Here is a 24,392-nt window from a genome sequence, read left to right on the forward strand (position 1 = left end):
ATTCATTTAATGACATTCATATTTTTTTAAAATTTTTTATCATGGTATTGTTTAGTTCGGAGGTTAATTAAACAAAATTATTTTTCTTGAAGTGCATTAAGCCAAAACAAAATAAAAGCTATTCTCATATTACTAGATTATATATATATCAATAAAATTGTATCTAGTTTTGTGTTTTATACATATTTCATGTAATTTTAAACTTTATTCTCACTTATACTTAAAGATCATTTGTGGTTACTGTCAAGGATGTTTAAAAGGATGTAAAATCACATTATCTTACAAGCAACTTTGAAATATATGAAAAGAATAGTTTTTTAAAATCTGATTTTAAAAAAAAGTTTTATACTTAATGAAATTTCACATATATAATCATATGTATTACATAAATCCAAAACTATCATTATTTAATTTAGAAAAAATAAATCAACAATTATATAAGGTAATCATTATTATAATGAAATTTTATCTTACATTTTTAAGTTTTTATTTTTTCAATAATTCTTATATTAATTTACATGTTTTACCTTCCATTTACAAGTTTTAAGTTTTGATTACATAATTTATATTTTATTTTACACTTAATGTTGATTTATAAATTTTCTGTTACATTTATAAGTTTTTATTTTGTTTACCAATAATACTCTAATTCACCACTCATATATTAATTTTACTTGTTTTATATTTCATTTTCAAGTCTTATATTTCATTTACTTAATTGATGTTCTGTTTTAAACTTATTGTTGATTTATAAGTTTTTATGCTATATCTGTAAGTTTTTATTTTGTTTACCGTGACACACTAATTCACAAATCTTATATTAATCTTTTTATTTCACTTTCCATTTATAAATCTTATGTTTTATTTGCATAATTTATATTTTATGTTACGATTAATTTTAATTTTTAATATTTATGTTAAATTTACATGTCTGCGTTCATTTACATAATTTAATGTTTGAATACAATATCTAGGCCGTGATTTTAATCACGACATCATAGAATAACGTAATTAGATAAAATTCTTGATATAGATACTTGTAGTACATTCTAAAGATCTACAAAATATTAAGTTAAAAAATTTACTTCATTAATACGTGGGGAGAAGTCTACTATTATTTAAATAGGGGTAAAAGCTTATTTAGTCCATATATTTTGATGTTAGTGTCCGTTTAGTCCCTATATTTTTTAAAATACCCTAAAGCATCCCTATCATTAAATTATTGACACATTTGCCATTACCTTTTATTCCTTTTGACTTATTTTTACAATATTACCATATTACAATAATGTTTATTTTTTTAGACATTATTAAAAAGAAAAATTAATTTACCAATTTAACACCAAAAAATAAAATAAAAAACAATATATATATATATATATAAAATTTTTGTGGAACACTCTGCTTAGCAGTTAAAATATTAATTTTTCTAAAAAAATGATAATTCAATTTTTCACAAAATTAATTTTTTTTGGACACACATGAGCTTCAACAAAAATTAATATATATCTTTTTTGTTTTTTATTTTATTTTTGGGTTTAATTTGATAATCTATTTTTTTATTAATATCCAAAAAAGAAACATTACTGTAAGAGTGTAATATTGTAAAAGTATGCTATAATGGCACAAGTGTCAATATTTAACAGAAAAGACGTTTTAAGAAATTCTTAAAAATATAGAGATTAAATGGACACTAACCTCACAATATAGGGACTAAACAAACTTTTATCCTTTAAATAGAATACATTTTATAAGACTCAAGCTCATTTTTTTGTAAGCACTATTGAGTTATAAGCCTACAAGCCAAAATTCGATTTATTATTCAACTTTGTTATGAAAATTGGCAATAAAGTAGAGAATATTTTTTATTTAGAATATTTTTACCTTTTTAGAGTATAATTACGTAAAATGAGTTGGTAGGGGGTGTCATCGGTGTTCTAAAAGGAATTGAATATATTTTTTCAAAAAAGGGAATCCGCACGTGGTTCAGTCGTGCTAAGTACTCAGTGGTGATGACTGATGATATCATTAACTAGTTTTTTGTGAAAGAAATCGGGCGCATAATGATCCGATAACGCGTTCTTGCCACGTCGAGCTCCCAAAAGAAATGACCTTTTAATTGGCGAACCACAGACGGCCAGTTGGGTTCTGTTTCATTTACGTGGCAGAATCCTAAGTAATCGCTTGGAATAATTAACATATACGTGGCAGAAATCACCTTTTAAACGGCAGTTGTTGACTTGGTTGTTTATATTGAGAGGTGGCAAAATCGTTGAGTTATTTATTTAATAATTGCATCAAAATGTTAAATACGAAGTTAAAATAAAAAGTAAATGAGTGACACGATATCATCCATTAAGTAATTGGGTAAACGTGTCATGATACCTAATAACCTATTTAGTACTTATTTAACACAATATATATTAAAGATTTCGCACTTATTTGACAAAAATTCAACTTTTATATATTGATATTATGATAATATATAAGTCGACTAAAATATTACACATTTATACCACTCATATTCTAATTTCATCTAGAATTTCATAAAATAAAATATTATATAAATGTTCATCCTTCACAAATCATTGTTTATTTAACTGGGTAAATGGGTCAAGAATTTAAACCTAACCCGATAGAGAAAAAATTTGCGTTGACATATTTAATAATTATGTTAAATTTAATGATTCAAACTTATTTTTTCGTAATGTGTTTATGTCTGTTAAGTGTATTGCATCAAATTTTGTCAGTTCAATCTATAATATATTAGATATTTAAATAAGATTTACTTCCGAAAAAGAATTTTAAAGTTCAGGTGTCTGTTTCATATGCGTTCATGTAAAGCCCCGACCGATGCAACATTGTTGGACTCATCATGTAAATATATACCACCAAATCTTTTTTTTCCCCTTTCTGATACAAAGCATTACTTTCGTTGATTCAATGAGTGAATACAGATGTGCTCGAATTTTTTTTTTTTGACAAAGGAAATACAATTTCATTCCAACATAAAATAATAATACAACAACTAATCCGTAACAGACTTGAAGATCAATCTATAGATAATTTGTTATAATAAATAATTGAGACTTGGAGATCAATCTATAGATAGTCTATTACAATAAATAATGGAACAAACCATTTACATTCACAGTTCATGCTGACGAAGACGTATAACACAATGCACCTCAAACACAATTAAAAAGCATATCCACAATATATCATGCATCCAACATCCCTAATACTATGTCTAGATCAGGTTGTATGCATACTTTCAAGTTTAATGTCTGGAAAATATACCCATTCTGTTTTCGTTCATTTAATTTATCCATAGATCTAGGTCTGTGGAGTTTTTGTTCCACCCTATATGGTGGCTGTGTTCCCACCCTCTGTGGTGGCTTGTGTTTATTTGGTTGTGTTTGTGTTGTTTTGTTGGTTGTCTTTCAGATTTCATGTCTGCAAGGATCAGATTTGACAAATAAGTGACTGTAAATGATTTTCTATAGTTGATTTGTTACATTGCTGGTTGTATTTTGAGCCTAAATTTAATATGTTTAGTTAGTCTTACAGAAGCAAATTTATAATTTAACTAGCAAAATTAAAATTTTCCTGGCGATGTTTGAATTGATCGTGTGAACAATCAAAGAATGTGTGTATCATTACATGATTCTTTAGTATACTGATACTTTTCACAATACATCAGAATAAGAAATCAATGATTGTTTATTTGTTGACTGTAATGAATTATCTGTACATTAGTCTAAATATTTGTGTAATTGTTTGTGATAGAATCACTATTATATTCTTATACGTTGAATGATTTAAAAGTGAAGGTTATGATATATATATATATATATATTAGCAATTCACATTTTAACAATGAAGGTTCTTGTTCTGCAATTCACATTTTAACAATGAAGGTTCTTGTTCTGTTGGTGTAATTGGATGGATGGTTTTGCTTCTGTATTCTGTATTCTGTCTCTTTTTCGTTTATATTTTTTACCAATTAATTGAGAGAAAACAAACAATGTTTGCTAAACGGTTGATTAAATCAACTATATGGAACTGGGATCTGTGTAAGTTACTTGGGTATTAATGGCTGATTATGTTTTTAATTACTTTTGATTATTAATAACTTTTAACAAAAAATATAATTGCATTGATAATTTGAGTAAATGTCATATATTTTCTTTACATTCAAAAGTGAAAAACTGATTTAACGTTGTTGGACCAACCAAAATTCAGATAAATATGGTGTAAACAAAGCCCAATATATTGATAAGTGCATATTTTTCATATATTTTACTATTAATTTCTCTATCTTTTTCTTGTTTTGGTCTTAAATATTCTAGTTATTTTAGTTAATTTTTAATTTAGTAACTTATATTTTATTGTGTTAATTTTTATCTTAGTTTTATTTATTTTGTTATTTTAGGTATATTTTAGAATTAAAGAGAAATTAAATCAGAGCATTTAAGAAGAGATCTGCTTGAAGGAATTAGAAAAGGGAAATAATTAGTGATTTTTGGAAACCAAGAAAACCGAAGCCAACAAAATTAATTCATGCATATTCAGAAGATTATGACCATCACGTGGAGATTAAAGAGGGAATTGAATTTAATTCAATTTGGCGGCTTCATTTAATTGGAATCAAGAATCTTAAAGGGTAATAACATGTGCAAGCATTAAAGTGGCTTTGGCTTGCTCATTGGTTAATATGGGAAGCAAATTGAACAAAGAAGAAAAAGGAAATGGCCATATTTCATGCACGTGAATTGCCTAAACAAGTGGTGGACAAAGCATTGGAAATAAAGAATTGAAATGGCATGTGCATGGCAATTAAAGGAAACAAATTAATTGCTTTAAAATACGGCCAATCTTGGGCAGTATAAAAGCCAACTTTTGGCTTTTGATTTTGAGGAACTAGCAGCCGGAAGAAGAAAAAGGGAAGCCAAGCCAATTAACAAGCCAAGCCATCACTTGAAAGCAAAATTGGAAAACAAAGATTGCAAACCAAAAGTGGCCACGTGAAAGGAAAGAGAATAAAGCCTTTTGGCTTTAGGAAATCATTATTGGCTTATTAATTGAAGCATGAGGTGGCGGTTTTGAGCTTGGAATTTAATTCTCTCCAGGCAAGGATTTAAACAAAGCCAAAGCATTATAAATAGGAAGAATTCGGGCAGCCAAGGGGAGAGGAGAGCAAGGCAGCAAAAAGGAGTGCAGACGCAATTCGAGGAAGAGAATTTGACATTGCAGCCGCGAGAAGAAAAAAATCAGCAGCCGGAATTCAATTGAGGAAAAAGGCAGCCGCTTGAATTAATCTCCATGATTGGTTTTATCAATTTTTCTATTCCCAATTTAATTATGTTAGGCTAAATTTTTATTTAGTTGAGGGTGAATTCAAAACCCTAAACATGCTATGCAATTAAATTTAAATTCTATCATTCAATTTATTTAATTGAGATTGTTTATGTTCTTCTATAATTAATGTTCATGGTTTATTCTTGTTTTGTTTGAGTGGCCAATTAGATAGGACTTGAATAAATTTTATTGCTAGATTAAAATTCTTGATCCGTAATTGTCTTGATATTTTAATCATTAGTAGCAGGTTGGAATCAGTGATTTCAATTGAAGAACATAACCTAGGTTAAATAATCCGAGCTTGTGTGTTTATTGCCTAGATCAACCTAATATCTTTCTTTGTTTAATGCTTCCATTATCTTAAATTTAAAGAGCTTGTTTTAAATTATTTAATGGTTAGAGATTAGGTGAAGAGCTTATTTTGCCTAACGACACACTAAGGAAAGATTGAGACTAACAGAGCTTATTGTTGTCTACGGTTGATAGTTTCAATATAAATTGATGATAGAATTAATATATTATGTGCATGTTTGGTGGTGGCGAATGATCCTTTAACCAAAGTTTTCATCATTATTATTTCTTTCTCCTTTAATTAGAGTTTTTATTAAATTCTTGTTCGTAATTTTAATTTCTTTATTTCTTACTATTTAGTTAAAAATTCATAAATCCCCCTTTTATTTTTAATTGGCATTTTCTTTAGTTAGATTAATTTATATTGTTATTACTATTACTATTATTATTATTATTACTATTATTTTATTTTAAATCTTGCTTTGGAGTTAATAATAAATATAACTAGCATAGTCTCTGTGGGATCGATCCTTACTCGCTCTGTACTAATTATTTATATTAGTGGTAAGGTTTTAAATTTGGTGCACCTTAACGACACTACCATATATAATTCATAATAATCTCTTAGATTCCTAAAATAGTTAGGAACCTTCAAACCATTCAGGATAAATCCCTTACATTCCTAAAATCTTAGAATAAACCTCTTAGGTTTTTAGGATCCTTGAATTCTAAAATAAACCACCTAAGATAAACTTACTAGATTCTCAGGATCAAATCTTAGGACAAACCACCCATGAAAGAAGTCATAGATTCATCGGATGAAGGATCCTAGGATAAATCACCCAAGATAAACCTTCTGAGTTCTTAATCTTGAGACAAACCACTTAAGATAAGCCTCATAGGTATTAGGAGATAGACTACCTAGGTAAACACCTTAGGTTCCCAGGATCCTATGATCATAGAACAATTCATTTAGAAAAAACCTCTTGGGACAAATTTCCTAAAGACAAACCTACTCAGATAAACTTCTCAAGTTAAAACTATGATAAAAGCATCTCTTCTTTTTAACTAAGGTTGTATTTGTCTTTTTATCTAAAATCTGAATATATCTGAATTAGTCTAAATTCTGAATAGAACTGAATGTCTAAATCCGAATGATATGTTTATTTTTTTGTCTGAATTGCTAAAAACAAACATTATGTTGTTTCTTTTTTTAACTTAAAAAAATTAAAAACTAATATTTTTACATTTGTGTCCTTATAAATTATAAATATTACATAAATAATAAACATCTCAAAGAACTTAAATAATATAATATATTATCATAATATAAATCATATTTAATTAAATACAACCATTTATATTTTAAATTAGTATATGTTAATCAATTTTATTGTAGTTCATGATGCTTTTATATGAAAAATATTCATAAAAAGTTATGAAGATATATAGCACTAATTTGAAGAAAATAAAAAGATAAAAAGAATAATATTCTACCACTATATTATCACAAGTTATACAAATGGGTAATAATGCTAATTATTAAATTTTATTTAGGTAAAAATGAAAATTAATTAATTAGATAAGAATATTTTAGAGAATAGTTTTTAATAATATCATTCAAACATTTTAGATTAAGTAAAAAGTTAAAAAAATTGGCTTAATAACTTAATGGCTTAATGACTAAAAATGAAAGGCACAACATGAGTAGTTCACGTTGAGAGTTCAACACAATTTGATCCAATAAAGAGAAAATTCATGAAATTACCATTTAATAAATTGGGACAAATTTTTTACGCGCAAATTGGCATCGTTTATGAGAACTTCCGACTAAAAGTCTTGGAACTCTATTGTGAGCACGGATGTGTGATACGAGCATTATGACCTTGTGTTTGAATATGTGAGTTCTAGGGTTGAGAAAGCCCATTTTCAACGAAAAAGACCATTGATGGATTCATCATTTGAAGCCATGGTACTCGTTCATCCTTCTCCTAACCCACATCATGATGGCCAACGACATAGGCAAGCTTGATTCCAAACTAAAGTGGATTGATTAGCTGAGAACTTTGATAGAATGTTTTATCAGTTCCGAGCTCAAGTTGAGGAAAGGGAGAACTCAAGCGATCCTAGTGACGATAAAGTTGATTTGGGCTCCTCTAGAGCAAGGTATAGGGAAGGCTTGTAAGAAAGTGACCTAGACACAAAGATCTTGGAGGAGAGGGGCTAGAGAAGTCTTTCTCTCTCTAGGCTTTATCTCTCTAAATTTATATTTCTAAAAGTCCGGTGATTGACTTGATCATCTAAAGGTTAGCCATTTGATTGTTTTCTTATGTTTGTAGGCATTATCTTATCAAGACCATTCTCATCACTAAAGAAGTGCACACCTCTCAGAAGAAATTTCAGAGGAGCACAGTTGAACTTGAAAATGAAAGGCACAACATGAGAAGTCCACATCGAGAGTTCATCCAATAAAGAGAGAACTCAAGCCTAATCTTAAGAGGTTCCTAGGTTATAGCAGTTGTGGTACATATATTAATTAAAATTTATTATGACCATAATTTTCAGTATTTCACGAATCCCCCTCTCTGTTTCTTTTCTTTTATTGTGCGTTTTGGTTATTTGCTAGGGAGATAGGCCCCCTGATGTGACTTATAGTTACAGGTGACATGTCTAGTAACGAGAGAATCTAACTTAGAATGAGTAGAGACTAGAGAGTCTACGGTCAAAAATTTTTTTTTTTGAAAGAGTAATTTGCTTTTTCAGCCACTTTTCTTTTTTGTGGTCATAACTCATAAGGGTGACAGTCACCAAATCCAAAGTGGCTTCCTCACAGCCAGCAACTGTCCACTTGCCATTGGTTGAATGCGGGAGTGGAGTTGCGTCTTTTGAAAGTTAAAATAAAGTTAGAAGGAAACAAATTCTCAATGTGGGTTCTTAGATCAATTTTAGGACAACCACATGATTTTGTTGATGGAATGAATGTCATTAATTAATGCATTTATTTTTGGGATTTAGGAAAAAAAAAGAGGAATGAGAATTATTAATAATATTTACTTATAAAAATATAAAGAAATATAAATAAATTGTGAGTGAATCTCATAAATTTGGAAATGAGTAGGAATTTTATTTAGATGAAAGAGGTGGGAATAAGAATGGAGAAATGAGAATAAAGAGTAAAAAATGTTTATCTTTATTGAAAATTAAAACTTTCTTTTTACTCCATTTTGGTAACTTACAGACATCTATTCTGATTTTAAGACAAAGTGAACACATTAAGTTTAGAATACTATTGATTTCAGTCTCGATTCTTGTAGTTGAAGTAGACAATTTATTCTTCTACATTTTGATTCCAACTCATTATGATTCTTACCTATTAGGTTTCATAGCTACGAAACGCACTATGAATATGTTATGAAAGAAACTCTCTTTTTTAGTTTCATTCTAATTCATCTCAAATCTCTCACATATTGAATACCTTGTTGAAATTTATTAAAGATTTTTACAAAAGAATTTACCTACAAAACTAGTTGTCATCTGTATAAATATATTAATTTTTTTTTCTAATTAGTGCTTCTTAAAAAGAATCTACCTCAGCCAACACAAATCAATTTTTTCTCCCTCAACCTCCCATAGGATTGAAATCGGATAATCAATAAAGTAAAATTATTTAAAAATCACTCGGCTAAGTTTTTGAGGTAGTTTAATCTTAGATAAACATTAAGGACTTAGTTATCAATTATCCTATTAAAATTAGTATGTATAAGCATGTGGCTAAGGCAAACCAAATCAAATACAGTTGATGCTATATGTGATAGATTAAATGGTTTATAGAAGTGAGTCCTCTGTGATATATATCATAAACCTAATTCATTTGAATTTGTGAATATTTAATTTGAAAGCTTATATTTGGTAGTTTATTTTAGAGTAATTAATTTCAATTAAGAACAACTGTTGTAATATTATCTCAAAACGTCACCTAAATTATAATTTTAATTGATCAAATCTCACGATTAAGGTCGAGAGATATAGAGACTTTACCTAAAGTATAATGGTAAGTACTGGCACTTTGCCTTCCTGCTTTATCATGGTCCAAAAATCGCCTTCTGGGCCATGGAGCGACTCATGTGCTTGTTTTACACAATCTTTAGGAATCCAAAGTCGACTTTCTTTTTGGTTTACACATATTTCCATGGAATTCAGCAGAAAGCAGATGATTATGCTAGTTCGGAGTTGGGATTCCTTTCTGTTCAGTGGTGGGACCAAAAAGGGATGGAAAATGGGCTGAGCTTGGACAAGTCCAGGCTCAAGCCTAAGCTCATAAAAACCCTCTCAAGCTTGGACGGGCTGAACAGAACCTGGCCTATCATGTGCCTGAGCTTCCGAAGCCTCAACCATTTCGTTTGTTAGTTTTCGATGGTTGCAATAATTCCTTCAAAGTAACGTCCCTCCCTTTTGGTCTTTCTCCGTCTTAATTCAACTCATTTGGTGATGTAGGATTTGACTTTAAAATGATGTGTTATTAGCTCTATTGAATGGTAAATTTTATTTACTTATATAAGTACTTATGTTCTTATCTTATTAATACAACCTTTGAGTCCTAACTATTTACAATAAAAAAATCTATCGAAATTATTCTTAATACATCTAGTATGGCACAATTTGAATATCTAACCTCACATAATATCATAGTGATATTTGCTCTACTCATATTAATGGAGGAGAAATCTACTCCTATCCAATTTAATTGGAAGGAAATATATATACATACCACCCTTAAACACGCATCATGAATTTTCTTTACTCATGTCTAATTGAAGATTTATCATGACGCACTATACGAACAGATAAATCTTTTCAATTCTTTTTTTTGGACAAATTAATCAAGATTTTATTCCATCAACATAAGAAAGTACAAACAATTTGAAATATTAAATTTGATTTTGACTTCCTCTCACCAGTTCAATCTAATCATTGACAGCAAAATAGAGCGGCCTGGATCTCAAATTTGATTTTCATTAGAACATCAGTGATCGATGTACAATTAAAATAATGATTCATTATTAGCAAAGATAGAGTAAATTAATTAATGTTTATGTTAAAATTAAAATCAACCATTTTATTGATAAACAAAGATGGTGACTTACTATAATCAATCGTCCGGCTCTTTAGTAGACAATCTGATGATCCAAATCGCAAGCAAGAAAAAGCTCAGGCCAATTAAACAAGTGATAATAGCAAGGCCTAAAGAAGGTACTAACATTGCATACGTTCCCGTAACGAATGCAATCACCATTGCTCCCATGGAAAATATGGTGAAGAAAAGGGAAGCACCAAACAGATCCTCATTAAAATCTTTAGTTTCTTCAATTATAAGAGACATCAAGAAGTGAGTAAAGACGGCAGAAAGAGAAAAGACCATGGCAATGGAATCTGCTACTATAAATGCTTGAAAAGCTTTATTTCTCCTCAGGATTGCAGTTCCATTTTCGCTTCTATAACCGCCAGGAATGGTGAAAGCTGCTGCGAAGGCTACTGTTGCTATGAGTGCAGCCACTACCAAATGCGATGCTCTCGTATCCTTGTAATTTTCTTTAGTAACATACTTTTGCACTTCAAGGTCTTCTGGTTCTCTTATGCATATAACACCGTTTGAATATTGTCCTCTGCCAACATCTTTGGATAATTTTTGGATTTCCTCCTGTAATTAATTTACATTTGAATATTAATTAATTGCGTAAAAAATTAAATTTAATAATTTAGTTGAAAGAACAAATTAAATAATTACCTTGAGCTCAGGATAGCCATAAACTAAAATGTGTTCAACACTAACATTTTGTTCGTTGACAGTGTCATAGTTGGCTTGAGCAATCGTAATCATAACGGCATAGAATTCATTTGGATGGACAGCAGCAAGTACATGAAGAGGAGTGTTTCCCATGGCATCCTCCTCATTTATAAGACTCCTAGCTAACGGATCATTTTCAAGAAGATTTCTTAGTTGTCCAACATGAAAACTAACCATAGCATAATGGAGAAAATTCCATCCCCTGTTATCGACTAGCTCGTAACATTCTGGATTAACGGAAAGAATTTCTTTAACTTTAATGGCATTCCCTCGGCTTGCCGCTAAATGAAGAGCTGTCATCTTTCGATCTTTGTCAGCAATGTTCGAAGCATATTGATCGGTTTCTAATAGCAAATTTATCGTCCTGTAATTTCTATGATATGCAGCGTAATGAATTGGAGTCCACCCATACTGGTCTGTTTCTTTGATCAGATTCTTCTTTTTCTCAAGTAATTTTCGTAATGCAGCATCAACTGAGAATACAGAAGATAAATCAATTAATAATGAAAACTTTTAATAAAAGTAAATATTCAGAAACGACCTATATTTGGGGGCTATTTATGTTGGAAATATGAGGAAAATAAAATAGCTTTTTTAAATTCCAAATCAGCCAGAAGTCTAGAGCAACAACACCAACACCAATCACACGATGAGTGATGAATAATGGCTTCAGATCGGTAACTTTGTCATTTCCCTGATTTTGCATCTAGAAATAACAATTTTTGCAAAATTCATTAAGACATGTTTGAAGCATTATTCTAAGGACTAATTTGGTAAATCTAAAAAAAAAAAAAAAAACTTTCCCTATCTTATTATCCAAAAGACCAATTTTCATTACGTTTGCAATTCTAAAGACTAATTGTTTTTTTAGGAAGATTTCACAGTAGAAAAATTAATTCCTTCATATCAACGCTTAATTTCTCATAAATTAAGAGTATTTTTGTCATTATTCAGAAAATTAATTCTCCTAAAGCTATTCAATCATTAACCGGATTAAGTGAATTAAGAGAGAGAGAAAGAACGTGCGCAATCGGGTCAGAGGAGAGAGGAAACGGGTCGGGTCAACCCGTTCACGAAACCTGAATCGGTGCTTTCGATTCCGGCCACATCTCCGCCGATGGAGGGTATCACCCGAACTGCCAGACGACGCCGGTCATTTCCTCATCATCATTGTTAAGTCATGGAGGACGACGACTCAAATCGGTGAGTTTTTACCGGATTTCGGTCATGTCGTCACCTGGGATTTGTTCTTTATGGCAGTCACTTCAATTTCTGACCATCAAACAGAGTAGCCGATTTGTCGCCGATCAGCCGTTGAAGTTTCACTGCTGTCGAAGCTCGATCCGGCACCATGGCTGCGCGTCGGAGCACACCGCTGCCACCGTTGGATTCAGAGCGAGCTGAAGTTCCTTCGTTGTCTTTTTCTATCATTGCCGCTTGAATTCCGGTCACCATTCACCGGCAGCGGGCATTTTGGTAATTTATGATTTTTAAGGGTAATTTGGTAATTTTAGGGGATATTTTAGTAACTTACAAATAAGGACATAATGATATCTTATGAGTTTTCTTATTAGTTTTAAACTGATAATATCAATACACTTTTGCTACTTGAGGATGTCCTGAATAAGTAAATTATACTTTTAAATGAATTATAATAAAAAATATGTATATATTTGACGTGTTTGAAAAGCTTATTTTAATATGTACGTATATGAATTTATATGATCTGCCCATATATTTATGTGATGTGTTGTTATTAGTCAAGTATGATTTATATGAGGATATATGTATGTGTGAAAGTTCATTGGTATAAATATGAATCTGCATTATGTTTTCTAAAAATTAAGAAAGTGAATTTTAGCAAATTGATTTTAAAAAAAGAAAGAAAGTTTTTCGGTTTTGCTTAGTTTCTTGAATTCATTACTCGCTTAGTGGACACTGTAGATGTAATGTCTAAGAGATACGTGAGTGAATGACGTTTACATGAAGACCAAAGTTATGAATGTTAAGTGAGAGTCCTACTGAGTAGTAATTGAAATACGTGATTTGAAAGGAAGTGTGAAATTTGAATGTGGCAAAAGAAATTTTAATGAATTTGTTTTACAATACTTTTAAAAGACCATGGCACGTTATCCATTTGCATTATATATAAGTAAGTATGCATTTTCGTATATGAAAAACAATTTGCTTACTGAGTTCATTATACTTTATTGTGATTCTCAAAAATCAAAATTGATTCATGATAAGTAAGGAGAAAAATTGGAATTGAAGATAGTAGATGGTTTGACAAAATTTTAAATTTCTTCCGATACAGTTTAATAATTCTATTTGAGAGTTGAATTGTTATCGATTGTAAAGAGATATCTAAATTTATATGTGAGCCGTAGTTAGATTCACCCTTGAAATTTGGGGTAGATCATTACATGCACTCAAGGACAACAATTTAAAATAGTAAAAGAAAATAAATTGGTGAAGAAAGATGAGATAGCAGTAACATTATTAAAAAGAATTGAACTATCTAACCCACCTTAAAGGCTTCACATGTATCAAAACTATATAACTTTTTCCTAACTCAAATCTGAACTCGTCATCTACTTTTTTTAATTTAATTTAAATTAGTCATCATGAGTCTCACAATTTGATTCAATCATAAATAGAATTGAATTATTCACTTCTAATTTGTAAGCAATTCAACCAAATAATTAATTCAAACCAAATTCAACTGCTCTTACTTCTCCTCAATGTGGGATATCATAGTATTTTAAAATACTAATTTATATCTGACAATTTATCCTGATTAAATTTATGGCAATTAATAATTTATTAATGAATTAAAAGGGTGTATTTACTTGAACAGTTGAACATTATGGAAAGAATCTATTAATAGAAAGATATCAATACTGAAATTCCTACTGAAAGGGTATAACTGAACTTACCGAAACGAAATTCCTTTGCTGCAGCATGTAAAGCCGTCTTTCCGTTGGGGCCTTCATGAGACACTGATGTGCTGTTTTCCAATAACGCAAGCACCATATTAGGAGACCAAGACTCAGCAGCCATGTAGAGTGGCGTTTTGCCGTAATTATTTGCAGAATATGGATAATCAGGGTCTTCTTTCGTCAGTATTTCCACCACACCGACGTTTTTGTGACACACTGACTCGTGGAGTGCTGTATTCTTCTCCTTATTTGTCATCCTAATCATCTGCCTGGCAGCTCCTACCCTGCTCTCTAGCTCTTCATTTTCATGTTGAGGTAGTTTTGCTCTTTCCACAAGAACCCTCACTATATCAGAATGGCCAAATTTTGCCGCAACGTGAAGTGGAGTATCGCCTTTGGCATTAACTTGTAGTAGCAGCGATGGGCATTTCTCAAGTATTTCTTCTACGAACTTCGTTGACACGTTTTCTCTTTCTTGGGATATGATGTTGATATGCAGGATTGTGTTTTTGGTCTTTGCTGTTAACAAGCTCTCAATTACCTCTCTTGCCATCTCTTTGAACGGTTCCGAATTGCCCGCAGCCGCAGCTTTTAAAAAATTTGGGTCCATTGGCTGCTTAATTTCACCATTGCTGTCCAATGACGGAGCATCCTCAGTCTCAATGGAAACGGGATTCATGTTGGCGAAGTTGATCTATTAGATAAGGGTACCCAGTATCTCGGAGGTACTCACAGATCTTCTTCTAAACCTTACATGTATGTATATATGACTTGAAAAGTGTAGTATTTTTCACACTTCTTAAATTCTTGCTTTTTTAACAAGGTAAGTATCGACATTAATTCTTACTCTTTTGACAAGCCAAGAATCAACATTTTTAACCTTGATTTCTTCCTCATGCCCTTTTAGTTAAATAAATAAATTGAGATTAGTCATTCTCGTTGGCAAACTAATCAATTTCTCAATTGTGTGCTTGTATGTTTAATTAATAATTAATTAAACTGTGGCGCAATATTTTTAAGAACTCAGACAAAAAAATATATATACCAATTAATTATTAAAGTTGACCATGGTTTCTTCTTTTGTTTTGTCCTTAACATTGAAAAAGTCTGCAGAGCCATATCCTCAATCTTTAAATACTGCAGCCTTCCTTATCACATTTCGATCGGATTCCATATACAGTTCTGCTCTTTTTGTTTGTTGGGTAAAGAATCAAGTGACTCTCAAATGACTGCAAACAATAAAATAATAGGGGAATACTCTATGAGTACTTCATTAATTCCACAAAAGAAAAGTGATTCAATGTTGCCTCTTAGCCTTCTTGTTACTTATTAAATCACTTCTTAAAATGATACTACATGGAATGTGTCATTCATGTACTAATTATCGACATTTATATGTTTTATTTGACAGAAAAATATCTAAGAGTATGATTGGTGCATTGCATTATGGGATATTAAAATACTGTTTACATTAAATTAATGATAAGGCTATGTTTGGAAAAACATGAGAATGGATTAAAGTATTGTGCATTAGTTTACTTTTTTTTTGTTTCTCTTACTTTTACTTTTACTTTTGCTTTTGACTCTTCATTTAACTTTTGCTTTATAATAATGATAATAAAAATAATAATAAAATAATAATAATAATAATAACAATAACAACGACTTTTTAATTTAATATAATATTATATAATTTTTATTTTTATTTTTACATTATAATTATTAATATAAATTAATAAATATATAATTTATTATAACTAATAATAAATATTTAAATATGAATAATATTAATTTAAAATTAATAATAATATAAAATATTAAAACAATTTAAATATATTAATATAATATAAAATATTAGTATAATGTAATATTTAATTTAAATTAATCACAAAAAAAATCAATACAGTACAGTATGACACCAAATATTGTGCAAAATTATTATAATACGGTACTAATACAATACAACATAATACAATACACCAGTGTTAAAATAATGAAATACAACATAATACAATACAATGTACTAAACGCACCCTAAGTGATTTATTAATTAATTAACTATTATTTATGTATATGGAGATTCTTTACCTTTTTTTTTAATTAATTAACTAATATTTATGTATATGGAGATTCTTTACCTTAGTTTAACATATGTCGTTATTCTTCCACGAACCTTTAATTGATTTACACGAGTATCACAATGGTTCCAATGGAACAATCTTATTATGCAGTTCCCATCCGACAACTTCAAAGTATTACAATTGTTTAGTTTATACAAAATGTATTTACACACTCAGTATCAAGTTCATTGAGGCCTCGAGTTCAAAGTTACATCTCTTCCCATACCCTTGAAAGGTTCAGTATTTTAACATTGAAATCATGGTCCATTTGTTAGAAATATGAGTCAATAGAGTTTCATTAAAAGCCTAAATCAGCCAGAACAGCTGTACACAATGGCGTTGAACAATGACTTGAATACAGTAACTTTATTATCTAAATGCTACACTTTTATGTGGAGGAGAATAGAGTTTTTGTGCATCTATCTGTTGACTTTTTGCACTCGACATTTTGTAGTTAACGTTTGTTTACTCTTTTAATTGGCAAGAGAAATCTTAATTCAATCATGGGGTGACAGACCGCTGAGAAAAACAAAGGCAAAACGATGAAGTTTTTTCAATGGGGAAAAAAAAATTACTAACTCAATCCCTAGGGTCGAGTATTAACTAGCTCCACTCGCCCGACAACGAACAAAATACAACCCTTAAAAATTGGAACTCCAGGATAAACAAAAGGAAAAGAGCCTTCGGAGAAGCCTAAGAAATCAGTGACAGTATTTTTTCGAGAAGCAGCTGCCTTGACCTGAAAAAAAATGTTAAATCTTCTTTTTCTCTAAGTTAATTTTTTGGGAAAAGGACAAACACACCCCCAACGTTTAGACAAAGGGACAAAAACCCCCCTAACGTTTTGAAAAAGACATTTACACCTTCATTTACTGACGGAAACAGTAACTTTTAATGGAAATAGTAATTTTAATATATAATTACCGTTATACCCTTCTAGCACATAAAAAAATAATTATTAATTTTCCAATTTATCCATATATTGTTAATAAAATTATAAATATATCCCCATTGCTCAATTCCTCTATTTAAATTTTTATCAAATTCTCTCTTTAAATCAAATAAATTTAATCCATTACTTAAGAATAAAAATAAATAAAATTAGTTATTAATGCCATAAGAATAACAATTCTCTACATGTCAATCATTTAAACTTGTATAATCAACAAAATAAAAAAAATAGTTACAACAATAATTACAAAAATCTTATCTTAATTGTATTAAATAACGTATCCTATAGACATAAAAATTGATAAAATAAATAAAATTAGTTATTAATGCCATAAGAATAACAATTCTATACATGTCAATCATTTAAACTTGTATAATCAACAAAATAAAAAAAAAGGCTGGTTACAACAATAATTACAAAAATCTTATCTTAATTGTATTAAGTAACATATCCAATAGACATAAAAATTGATAATAGATTAAATTTATTTGGCTTGAAGAGAGAATTTGATAAAAATTTAAAGAGAGGAATTGGATAATGAAGGTATATTTGTAATTTTATTAATAATATATAGACAAATTGGACAATTAATAATTTTTTTTATGTGCTAGAAGGGTATAATGGTAATTATATATTAAAATTACTATTTCTATTAAAAGTAACTGTTTCCGTTAGTGAATGAGGGTGTAAATGTCTTTTACGAAACGTTTGTAGAGTTTTTGTCCCTTTACCTAAACATTGGGGGTGTGTTAGTCATTTTTCCTAATTTTTTTAACGTATCAACTGATACAAAAAAAATAAGTCTCTGATACGTGCCATTACTCATGGAGCCATGCAAGCCATTATTCACGCCATCACTCATGGAGCCATGCATGCACGTGTTACATTTAGTTGTTTTTTTTAGTTGTGGGTTTTGTTCAATAATCCCGTGATGTGCTGATTTTGAGCGAAGTGGGAAGTTGGTTTCCTATTTTTTTGGCATTGTTTGTTAATTTTCAGTATTGCAAAGACTATTATATATAGTCGGAAGTGTTTCAATAAAAAAGGGAGGAAATTAAGAAAACCAAACCATCTCTTTTTTCTCTTCACTTCTTCTTTATAAATTCAAACATATCAGTCTCACAATTATGAAGCGTATTCATATTAATAAATATACAGAAAGGCACAAATTTGTTGGGCCATTTACGTTGGAAATATGAGACAAAATAACTTTTTTGAAAGACCAACTTAGCCTGAACAACAACACCCATAAAAACTCAACAGTGATGAACAATAGCTTGACAACAGAATTCTTTGTTATTTTTAAAAATAAAGTTACAATCATAACCTTGTGGCTGCCGCCGGAAACCAAATAGTTGCTTCCTACAACGAAGAATTTGTTATCGGACCAACAAATACGAACTCAGAGAAAATTCCTCAAGACGGGTGCAAAGCATTGTCCTAAAGGGTAATTTTCACTATACTACAACATCGGACGCTGTCATATCTTTGTAATCATATTTAGGAACGTCAAGATAATCTTTTTGTAATTCATCTAGATAGGGGCGAACCTAGGAATTTTGACCAGGCAGGGTTAGATTATGAATTTATTGTATTTATCTGTGTGAACGTAACCAAAAAAAAAAAAAAACAATTCAAAAGATACTGCAACATCAAGAAACTTGCTCAAAAGAAAGTAGGTAAAAAGTCAAATTACTATTTTAATATTGAATTTTAAAGGATCCAAACCGGAATAACTTAACAATAAATATATTTAAGTTATCTTAATAAAGATTGATTTAAGGACACGAAAGAAAAAGATTTAAAAATAAAAATACCATAAAATTTAAGGGATATTGAATTATTTTTTGGGCTAACCCGGTCGAGCCACTACCCCACGTGCCACTGCATTTGGATCTGGTCTTAGCAATTTAGCACTGTCGTCATGAATATAGCACCATCTTGATATTGTCCTCCGCCAACATCTTTGGACAAATTCTTCCTCCTGTAAATTGAATTTGAATATGAATTAATTGCATAAACTAAAAAAAATAATAATAAAGTAATGAAAAAGAAAGCTGGATTTATAGGTTGAAAGAATTAACAAATTAATTACCTTGAGCTTAGGATAGGATAGCCATATTTCAAAATGTGTCTAACACTAACATTTTGCCTATTGACAGTGTGATAGTTAGTTCGAGTCTTCCTAGTCATATAGAGTTCTCCTTGGCATCCCCCTCATTTATAAGACTCCTCGCTAACGGATATTTTAGTAGAGTTTTTAAATCATTAAAAAAAAAAAAACTGACTATTGCATAATGAAAAAAGTTCCATCCCCTGTTATCGACCAGTTCATAACGTTCTAGTGTAAGGGAAAGAATTCTTTCAACTGTTCTGGCATGCCCTGGCCCATTGCCGAATGAAGAGCTGTCATCTTTCGATCTTTGTTCAGTAATATTTGAAGCAGTTTGATCAATTTCTAATAGCACATGTATCGGTTGATATTTATTATGATCTGCAGCGTAATGAATTGGAGTCTACCCATAATGGTATGTTTCTTTGATCAGACTCTTCCTTTTTTCAAATAATTGTTGCATCGCATGATAATTCATTTCTGAGTGTAAAGAGCCAAAAGATAAATAAAATTATAATTTAAATTCAATGTTTATCCACCACCAGCCTCCCAGGATTTAAATTTGGTGAACAACTAAATATAATTACTTGAGAATCATTCTGTCAGACCCGTGGGCATGAAAGAGCATGAACAAAACCTGCAGGAAAAGATCTAAATATTCAAATTCGCACTGAAAGGGTATAATCAAACTTACGGAAATCCAACTGCATTACTGCAGCACGTAAAACTGTCCTTCCGTAGGGGCCTTCATGGGACATTGATGTGCAGTTTTCTAAAAAGGCTAGCATCTTATGAGAAAAGTGCTCATACTCAGCAGCCATGTGGAGTGGCGTTTTGCCTCAATTATTTGCAGAATATGGATATTCAGGTACTTATCTCGTCAGTATTTTCACCACATCCACTTTGCCATGAAACACTGCCTCGTGCAGTGCAGTGCAGTATTCTTCTTTTCATTCGTCATCCTAATCATCTGCCTGGTAGCTCCTAACCCGCTCTCTAGCTCTTCATCTTCATGTTGAGCTAATTTTGCTCTTTTAATAAGAACATTCGCTATATTAAAATGGCCGAATTTTGCCGCAACGGGAAGTGGAGTATCACCTTTGCCATTAACTTGTGTTTGTAGTGATGGGCATATCTCAAGTATTTCCCCTACGAACTTGATTGACACATTTTCTGTTCATAGGCATATGATGTTGATATGCAGGATCGTGTTCCTGGCCTGTATTGTTAATAAGCTCTCAAATTTTTCTCGCCATATCTTTGAAGGATTCAGCATTGCCATCAGCTGCAGCCTTGAACAACTTTGGATCCATTTGATTAATAGTTCATTTTTACATGCATGTCATACATTAAAGGAAATTAAAGAGAGAAAAACAAAGAGAGAATTTAAAATTCATAAAAGAATAGCAAATTAAAAAGAGGCTAATCGTAGAAATAAACAATGATTAATAGACACAAAAATACAATTAATTATTAAAGTTAACAACGATTCTCAGTAAATCAATAAGATAGTATTGTATGATTACTGATAGTTGCATTAATTCCACAAATAGAAAAGTGATCCAACACTGCCTGCTAGCCCTTCTTCTCCCACTGGAACCTTTATGATGCTCGTGTAACTAAATTAAAGGTTCATGGATGAATAAAGAACATATATAAAACGAAGGTAAATAATTGAATCTCCACAATATATTAGATTGTTGGATGGTCGAGGTATAGCTTGTTGATCCTAATTTTATAACGAACGGAAGCTCCCTTAATAGTTACACCTTTGAGTAATTCTGACAATGAGGATTCACATAGTACGAAATTGTAGTTTAAAATAAATTAAAACATAGTACTATGGGTGCAATGATTTGCACATTATTTTCATAGTGCATTGTTTCATTTACACGCGGACGTAATCGTATGTTAAGTTTTTTTTTACCCTAGATCGTGAAGATGAAAGTTTTTTTTTCATTTAATTTATATTTATTAATTATGTTCAGCATTTTATGACTTACATATTTTGAAAGCGATCATGTTGAGACGAAGTTGTTGGGAATTGTTGTATTGATATTATTGGAAGCGTTTGGATGATTTTGTGATTTGCTTGATCGATAGATTGAATATTGTTTGATTGCATCATGTAAAAAAAATATAATATGAATAGAAGAGGGAGAAGTTACTCTTTAATGTTGAAGAGATAGAAGTACAATACAACTTAAAGAGGTTTTTGAAAACCTTTTTACTGTTGTAAATCTTCAAATAGAAATTGAAGTCTCATTCGAAGAGTCTTATTCAATCCTAACAATGCTCTCTTGTATATGACAACATCTGAATGTGGTCCTCTGCCATTATATTTAGATAAATTACGAACTTCTTCCTATAAATTTACATTTGAAAGTATTAACTAATAGCATAGAATAAAAAAGGTAATAAAGTAAAGAAAAAGAAAATAGGCTAGCTTGATATGTAAGTTGAGAGAACAAATTAATTTAATTACCTTGAGCTCACCGGAACCAATCCCATATATCAACACGTCTATAACACTAGCATTTTTCTTGTTGACAGCGCCATAGTTTCCTCCAGTGTCATATCTCACTTTAATTTTAAAGAATTCTTTTGGACGGATAGCAGCAAGCACATGGATTTTTTAGAATATTTTTTAATTCACCAAATTTAAAACTAAACATAGCATAATGAAGAAAATTCCATCTCCTGTTATCGACCAGTTCATAACATTCTGGATTGAGTGAAAGAATTGTTTTAACTGTTCGGGCATGCCTTTGGCCGGCTGCCAAACGAAGAGCTGTCATCTTCGATCTTTGACAGCAATACTTGAAGCAGTTTGATCCTCTTTTTAATAGCATATGTATCAGTTGATATTGATCATAATATGCAGCGTAATGAATTGGAGTCCACCCCTATTGGTCTTTTTTTGGATCAGACCCTTGTTTTTATCAAGTAACTTTTGAAAGGCAGCCTTATCTGAGACGACATAAGATAAGTCAAATAATAATCAAAGGTTTTAATAATTTAAATATACATAATTATATGGTCAAAACAGCCTGCAATATCACCAATCAGCAAATACAATGACAACGAATAATGGTTTGAGAATAATAACTTTGTTATTCAATAAAGAAGCTGCAATGATTACCCAGTTTTCGCTACTGCAAACCAGACATTTGCCTCGCACAATCATAAGTTGTTTTCCCACCTGCAAACACCAACTCTTAGAAGATTAGTCAAGGCATGCCTGAAGCGCTATCTTAAAGGTCAATTTTCGCTACTCTAAGCATGAGTAAAAAAGTAAAGAGATTAACCATGGTATGAGTATACAGTCCAAGCACAACCATTTAGAATAGCAAAACAAAATAAATTGGTGAAGAAAGATGAGAAAGGAGTAATGAGTATTATTTAAAACACAAATGAACTATTTAATTCGCCTATTGTGTCCCCCTACAGGAAAGCCCTCTAAACAATTTTTCCTAATTAATCATTTACTAATGAATTAAAATGGCCTATTTACTTGAACATTATGGACAGAACCTATTAATTAATAGAAAGATATCAATATTGAAATTCCCACTGAAAAGGCATCTAACTAAATTTACCATAATAAAAGTGCATTGCTGCAGCATGCAAAGCCGTCTTTCCGTTGGGGCCTTCATAGGACACTGACGTGCTGTTTTCTAATAATTCAATCACCATCTCAGAATATCGTCCCTTGGCAGCCAAGTAGAGTTGCGTTTTGCCGTAGTTATTAGCAGAATATGGATAATCAGGGTCTTGTCCCGTTAGAATTTTCACCACCTGGACGTTGCCATGACACACTGCCTCGTGCAGTGCTGTATTGTTCTCATCATCTGCCGGGCAGCTGGTTTTGCTCTTTCAATGAGAAAGCTCACTATATTAGAATGGCCAAATTTCGCAGCAAGGTGGAGCGGAGTATCGCCTTTGGCATTGACTTGTGCAGCACTGATGGGCATATCTCAAGTATTTCTTCCATGAACTTGGTTGACCCAGTTTTACTTTTCTGAGATATGATGTTGATATGCCGGATTCTGTTCTTGGCCTGTGCTGTTAACAAGCCCCTAATTTCATTGCTTCTTGTATCTTTTTTGAAGGGTTCATCAGCATGGCCTTCAGCTGCGGCCTTGAACAAATTTGGATGAGTGGAAACAGGATTCATGTTGGTTAAGTTGATATATTAGGTAAATGAATTTCTCACATGTACTCTATGTATTCTTCTAAAAGTGACATCTATAAATGTGTCTTTAAAAAAAAGTAGTATTCTTCACACTACTTGTGTTCTTCAATCATTTTGACAAGCCAATTATGGAAATTCTTTGCCTCGATTTCTTCCTACATGCACTTTTTAGTTAAAAAATATAAAAAATAAAATAAAATAAAAGATCGATACTTATATCTTAGGCAAACAATTTAATTTCTCAATTGCGAGTTATTGTTCGATTGATAATTAACTGAAATGTGCAGATTATTTTTAGAAGCCCAAAGGCTAAGAGTAGATAATTCATTTTTGTGTCGAACACACATAAATATTATTATTAACAAGAAGAGAAAAAATAAGGATAGAATTCAAACTCATAAAAGAAAATCAAATTAAATAAGGTTAATCCTAGAAATAAACAATCATTAACGGACATAAAAAAAATACAGTCAATTATTTATTAATGTTAACAATGATTTTTTTGTTTTGTCCTTCATATTCAAAAAGTCTGCATATCAATCCTGGATTAGTACAGCAGGCCTTCCCATTCATATT

The 24,392-nt window shown here is 30.8% G+C and overlaps 1 protein-coding gene and 2 long non-coding RNA genes across 3 annotated transcripts in view; 2 read left to right on the forward strand and 1 right to left on the reverse strand.

The window, feature by feature from the left end:
- LOC127899766 (uncharacterized) overlaps positions 1-14,688 on the forward strand; it is a 43,988-nt gene extending 29,300 nt beyond the window's left edge. Inside the window, exon 2 of the long non-coding RNA XR_008051809.1 lies at positions 14,417-14,688. This is a non-coding gene — a long non-coding RNA (uncharacterized LOC127899766). The remainder of the gene's footprint in view (positions 1-14,416) is intronic.
- On the reverse strand, positions 10,748-15,271 carry LOC112495777 (protein ACCELERATED CELL DEATH 6-like). Its single transcript, XM_052433803.1, has 3 exons — positions 14,434-15,271; positions 11,438-11,970; positions 10,748-11,350 (listed from the first exon to the last, which is right to left on the reverse strand). The coding sequence occupies exons 1-3, from the start codon at positions 15,113-15,115 to the stop codon at positions 10,802-10,804; spliced, it is 1,764 nt and encodes a 587-aa protein (XP_052289763.1). The 5' UTR covers positions 15,116-15,271; the 3' UTR covers positions 10,748-10,801.
- On the forward strand, positions 12,124-13,191 carry LOC127899762 (uncharacterized). The gene is made up of 2 exons (XR_008051806.1): positions 12,124-12,700; positions 12,785-13,191. It is a non-coding gene; the product is annotated as an uncharacterized LOC127899762 (long non-coding RNA).
- Positions 15,272-24,392: the final 9,121 nt, after the last annotated feature.

This window comes from Citrus sinensis, chromosome 9 (genome assembly GCF_022201045.2).
Source record: "Citrus sinensis cultivar Valencia sweet orange chromosome 9, DVS_A1.0, whole genome shotgun sequence".
Lineage (NCBI taxonomy): Eukaryota > Viridiplantae > Streptophyta > Magnoliopsida > Sapindales > Rutaceae > Citrus > Citrus sinensis.